The sequence below is a fragment of the Ahaetulla prasina genome, chromosome 4, assembly GCF_028640845.1.
Source record: "Ahaetulla prasina isolate Xishuangbanna chromosome 4, ASM2864084v1, whole genome shotgun sequence".
In the NCBI taxonomy this organism is placed as follows: domain Eukaryota; kingdom Metazoa; phylum Chordata; class Lepidosauria; order Squamata; family Colubridae; genus Ahaetulla; species Ahaetulla prasina.
In genome coordinates this window covers 9,887,516-9,893,802 of record NC_080542.1, presented here as the reverse complement: position 1 = coordinate 9,893,802, position 6,287 = coordinate 9,887,516, and the positions used below count along the sequence as shown (strand labels likewise).

General features: G+C 43.0%; 1 gene segment (V, D, J or C); it reads left to right on the top strand.

Annotated features, from left to right (window-relative positions):
- Positions 1 to 3,113: 3,113 nt before the first annotated feature.
- LOC131197862 (immunoglobulin heavy variable 3-74-like) lies at positions 3,114 to 5,486 on the top strand. The segment is given in 3 exon segments: positions 3,114 to 3,463; positions 3,653 to 3,764; positions 5,170 to 5,486. Coding segments are annotated over 3 exon segments (465 nt in total).
- Positions 5,487 to 6,287: the final 801 nt, after the last annotated feature.

The window sequence follows — 6,287 nt, the reverse complement described above, 5'->3', positions numbered from 1 at the left end:
TGTCCATGGGGTCGCGATGGGTCGGACACGACTTCGCAACTAACAAGAACAACAACAATTTCAGCAGTGTAAGACATTTAATAAGGGGAAGTTTGTGTAACGCCTGTTCTGAGGAAACAGGCCATAAAATGATGTTTGTACCTGTTGAGCAGGACAGGCTGACCTAAGCAAAATCATATTCCATTTAATTGTTCTGTAAATGACATAAGGGGGAAATATGATCTCTGGGGGACTTTCCAGAGGTAGAAGATGGTGCTGAATAAGCCAGAAATGTTATGTAATGTGTGAATAACAATGATAGGTGCGGGCGTTGTAACTGCCCTGTTGTTGTGTTCCACTCTTCCTCTGACGGCCGGGTTGGGGAAGTCTGTATCAAACTTGGCCACAGAGCCTCTGCAGCTTTGCCAAAGTTCTGTCAGAGTTCTCAGGGCAGGCAGGAGTCCAAGATGTGACTTCAGCAATCCAAATTAGACTTTGCCTGACTCAAAGAATGCCAGAAAGCAGATCCTTTATATAGGCCATGGGGTGTGGCTCCATGACTCAGCACTTATCCAGGCCTGCCCCTCCCTTCCTTTTGCTGACATCACCTCTCCATTCTCCGGAAGCGTGGATCCGTCCACCCTCCAGCTGTCGGCAATTCCAGCTCGTGACTGGCTTCATGCTCCTCATGTTCACATGCTGTGGGGGAGGGGTTTATTTGCTCCGTCTGTCCGGGCATGGTGCCAGGACTGAGGGCTGAAGTCATGCCAGGCCGTTCGTCTGCACTATCAGTCCCTGGCTGAGATAACAGGAGATGAGAGGGGCCCGGCTGCGGAGAGGGGGGCGGGCGAGGCACAACACCTGTTGATTGTCTGAAAATGTATTTAAACTATGTATTTGGACCCTTGCGGAGAACTCTTTTGAAAAAGCTTTTGGATATATATCTTTTTAAAATAAACCTTGCTTTACACTTGTTCATGGTTGCCATTTACATTTTATGGGATTTACCCTTAGTATATTAATCAGGTCAGGAGACACAGCTGTGGGTCTCCCATATTGTGGAGGGCAGAGAAAATAATAAAAAAAAACCTGCAAGTAATGTTTTTCTCTTCTATATTTGTATTCAAAAAAGTAAATGTGAAATATGAAAAAGAGATGGAAAAATTAATAAATGCCTCAGATTACAAATGACAACAATAACCGTAGATTGAGAATCATCTAAAAATTGCTATACAAGGTCAGAAACGGTATGCTTTATGGATGGACACTTAGGGACTAAACAATGGATTTCAATTTTGACTCAGTTTCTTTACTTGCAAATGTGCGAAATAGTTCCACTAAATGTGATTGACATCTCCATCGTGCAGAGAACAAGACAGTCAGTTATCTACCAGCAATAAAGTTCCCCAAATGTTCAAATGAGGCAGCACATCGAATTTTGAAGATATGATTTTCCTCCTGACAAAATCAACCTGTTGCTTGACATATTTCTTAAGGATGAAAATAAATACACTTGAACTGATGTTGGGAGACATTCAGTCGTGTCTACAAAGGACGATAAAGGCACTCTAGAACAGGGGTATCCAACCTTGCCAAATGTAAGTCTGGAGGACTTCAACTCCCAGAATTCCCCAGCCAACTTTGCTGGCTGGGGAATTCTGGGAGTTGAAGTCCTCCAGGCTTAAAGATGCCAAGGTTGGAGACCCTTGTTCTGGAAGGTCAAAGCAGCATGTGTCTCTTTTATCCTGAGGGCTATGTAAATTCAGCGACAGCTTCCTGTTCATAGGAACCATATCTTCCTGCTCTCCTTCTGCACTCAAAAACTGAAAGTTGAGTGCTTGCCTGAATAACTTCCCATCAGTAAGAATCCTCTAATCTTTTGAAGAAGCAATAATGGCACTATGGCTGAACCTCATCTCCTTGTTAGTTGTCTTCACAGGTATTATTTTCACATCAAAAGAGAGGGATTATTCCTCAATCTCTTGTGTTTAACAGCAGAACATGTCTTATGAAACCATCTCTCTTTTTAGGTGTCCAATCTGAGATTCAGTTGGTGCAGTCTGGAGGGGATGTGAGAAGACCTGGGGAGTCCCTCCGTCTCTCCTGCCAAGCCTCTGGATTCACCTTCAGCACCTCCTGGATGAGCTGGGTGAGACAGGCTCCAGGGAAAGGACTGGAATGGGTGGCAAGGATACTCTATGATGCTGCATATACTTCCTACTCAGACAAAGTCAAGGGGCGCTTCACCATCTCCAGGGACAATGCCAAGAGCCAGCTGTATCTGCAAATGAGCAGCCTCAAACCCGAGGACACAGCAGTCTATTATTGTGTGAGAGGCACAGTGAGAGGAAGTATATACGAAGCCAAGCAAATAGCACCCGTTTCAAACAACAGCTCTGCAAATTTATTTTCTAATAAAAAAAGCAACTTTATTAATACTGATTCTTCCTTCAAATCTTCATTCTACAGATCAAGCTTCATCCATCCAATCTCTAGGAATGAGCCTGTGGTTTTTATTTTGCAACAGCTCCAATTTGAATCCTCCCTTCTTGTCATCATTTGGCACTTCAGCCTCTGTTTTTTTAGTTTGTAGGAATGAGCCACTTTTTCCATACGATGATAGAAACATGAAAAAATATATTGCATGGAGCTGTAGGAATTTAGCACCCACCCCCCTCCTAGAAGAATGAAATATTTTAGAAAATATTTAAAAAGGCAGAATATATTTCCCTGGATGAGAAATGGAGAAACATTTTTTAAAGACAAAGCAGCTTCCTGACTCCCCCCACCTTTGTCAATGGGTCAGAGGTAGAAACTCATTCTCCCCACCTTCGTCAGTGAGCCATCTGCAACATAATAGCAGCTGAAACTCACCACATGACCCCTGGGAAGATGACATCAGCCAGCAAGGCTACCTAAGACCCCCACCCCCTGGGGGTCTGACAACCAATCAGGATACTCTTCCTGTGCCCCAGAAAGTTCAAAGCTCAGAAAAAGCATAAAGCCAGGGAGTGCACAGGATCTCATCCCTTTTCTGTTCAGGAACTCAAGCCATGTGATCCGGACCACCATTAAACTATCTTTCCTAACAGCCTCCATGTTTCCAGTGACTTTGTCCCTACTTGGAACTGAACCCAGATGGATATTTCTTCCAACAGAGCAAAACCAAGAAGTGTATTGGTGATCGTCACACAGAGATTGCTGGTGCTGAGGAAGACAATCAAAAGGGAATTAGAAGGAAAGGGAAAAGGTTGTGCAAGCAGAGGAAACAACAACGAACACAGAATAGTCATCAACCATCATATTCTTCTGGACAGGCTGTGGAATTGGATATTGGCAGGTCTGTTTCAGTGGTGGGTTGCCCCTGGTTTGGACCAGTTCTATAGAACCGGTAGTAGAACTGGCGGGAGGCTCCACCCACTGACCCTGACGTCATCAGGAAGCTTCTATGCATGCACAGCCCCATTGCGAACCAATAGCAAAGGTAATTATAACCCACCTCTGGTCTGTTTTGATTTGCTTAACTTTTTCCTCAATGGCTAAGTCCAGATAATCCTGATTTGGTTCCCAATGGGCACATTACATCGATTTTGCAGACCCTGCAATGATTCTGATTAACTTTTAAGGAGAATTTAACGTGCTGATTTCAACAGTGTCCTTTGGCTTGGCACAGGGTGAACTAAAGAATTCATCTGTCCATTGGAATTGGCTCTACACTATTGATCAGGCCAGGAAAAGAAGCTGGTTGTCCCCCATAATGTGGAGGGCAGAGCAAATACAAAAGTGTAAGTCGTATTTTTCTCTTCTGTCTTAGTATAAAAAAAGTAAATTTGAAGCCTGAGAGAGAGAGATGGAAAAATTAATAAATGCTACAGATTACAAACCACAATACAAAAACTATATTGATAGTTTTTCAAAGTTTTTCAAAATCAAAATAGTTTTTCATAGTTTTTCCAAATTGCTACAAGGTAAGAAAATATATCCTTAACAGATGGACATTGAAATACCGATTTCAATTTTATTTATTTATTTATTTATTTATTCATATTTGTATACCGCCCTATCTCCCGAAGGACTCAGGGCGGTTCACAGGCAAATAAAACATTTATGTACAAATTAAGATAACCATTAAAAAACTTATTCTAATGCCAAATTATTAAAAATATAAATATAAATATTAAAACCAATTTAAAACCCCTATAAATTTAAAATCTAGTCCAGTCCTGCACAGATGAATAAATGTGTCTTGAGCTCGCGACGGAAGGTTCGGAGGTCCGGAAGTTGACGGAGTCCTGGGGGGAGTTCGTTCCAGAGGGTGGGAGCCCCCACAGAGAAGGCCCTTCCCCTGGGCATCGCCAGACGACACTGCCTAGCTGACGGCACCCTGAGGAGTCCCTCTCTGTGAGAGCGCACGGGTCGGTGAGAGGTATTCGGTAGCAGCAGGCGGTCCCGTAGATAACCCGGCCCTATGCCATGAAGTGCTTTGAAGGTGGTTACCAAAACCTTGAAGCGCACCCAGAAGGCCACAGGTAGCCAGTGCAGTCTGCGCAGGATTGGTGTCATACGGGAGCCACGAGGGGCTCCCTCTATAACCCGCGCAGCCGCATTTTGACTCTGTTTCTTTTGATTGCAAATGTGGGAAATAGTTCCACTAAATGTAACTTACAACTGCATCATGCAGAGAACAAGACAGTAAGTTATCCACCAGCGATGAAGTCCCCCAAATGTTCAAATGATGCAGCACATTGAATTGCCAACATATGACTTTCCTTCTGACAAAATCAACCTGTTGCTTCACATGTTTCTGAAGGATGAAACTAAATACACTTTGACTGATGTTGGGACATTTTCCGTTGTGTCTACAACGGAGGATGAAGGCACTCTAGGAGATCAAAGCAGTCCTTGTCTCTTTTATCCTGAGGGCTATGTAAATTCAGTGACCGCTTCCTGTTCAATGGAACCATATCTTCCTGCTCTCCTTCTATGCTCAAAAACCAAATGTTGAGTCCTTGTTTTCCCATCAGTAAGAATCGTCCACTCTTTTGAAGAAGCAGTAATGGGACTCTGGCTAAAGCTCATGTTCTTGTTACTTCTCCTCAGGGGTATTATTTTCACCTTAAAAGAGAGCAATTATTCCTCAGTTTCTCGTGTTTACCTGAAGGATGTCTTACTAACAACCTTTCTTTCTAGGTGTCCAATCTGAGGTCCAGTTGGTGGAGTCTGGAGGGGCTGTGAGGAGACCTGGAGGGTCCCTCCGTCTCTCCTGCCAAGCCTTTGGATTCACCTTCAGTAGCTTCTGGATGCACTGGGTGAGACAGGCTCCTGGAAAAGGTCTGGAATGGGTGGCAAGGATACACTATGTTGCTGCAGATGTTCAGTACGCAGACAAAGTGAAGGGACGCTTCAACATCTCCAGAGACAATGCCAAAAGCCAGCTGTATCTGCAAATGAACAATCTGAAAGTGGAGGACACAGCAGTCTATTATTGTGTAGGAGAGTCACAGTGAGAGGAAGTATATGTGAAGCCAACCAAAAACCACCCATTTCACTGAACAGCTCTGCAAATGTCTCTTGTAATAATAATAAAAAACAACTTTATTAATACTGACTCTTCCTTCACTTCTTCATTCTACATATCAACCTTCATCGATTCAATCTATAGGAATGAGCCTGTGGTTTTGTGTGTGTGTGTGTGTGTGTGTGTGTGTGTGTGTGTGTGTGTGTATGTGGGTGGATGTGGGTGTGTGGTGTGGGTAATGAATTCAGCCTCCATTCATTCAGTCTATAGGAATGAGTCAGTGGTGGGATTCAAATAATTTAACAACCGGTTATCTGCCCTAATTATTGACTGGGTGGTGATGTGTCTGGGTGGGCGTGGCCAACTTGATTGGTCTCACCCTTTGGAAATTTCCCCTTAGGCCAACTCACAATAAAATAGCACAATAAAATAGCACTGTTCCAATATTTAGAACAGAACAGAACAGAACAGAACAGAACAGAATAGAATGGAAGCAATGGAATAAGAAAGGGGATAGGATAGGATAGGATAGGATAGGATAGGATAGGATAGGATAGGATAGGATAGGATAGGATAGGATAGGATAGGATAGGATAGGATGGAATAAGAAAGGGAATAGGATAGGATAGGATAGGATAGGATAGGATAGGATAGGATAGGATAGGATAGGATAGGATAGAATAGAATAAGAAAGGGAATAGAATAGAATAGAATAGAATAGAATAGAATAGAATAGAATAGAATAGAATAGAATAGAATAAGAAAGGGAATAGAATAGAACAGAACAGAA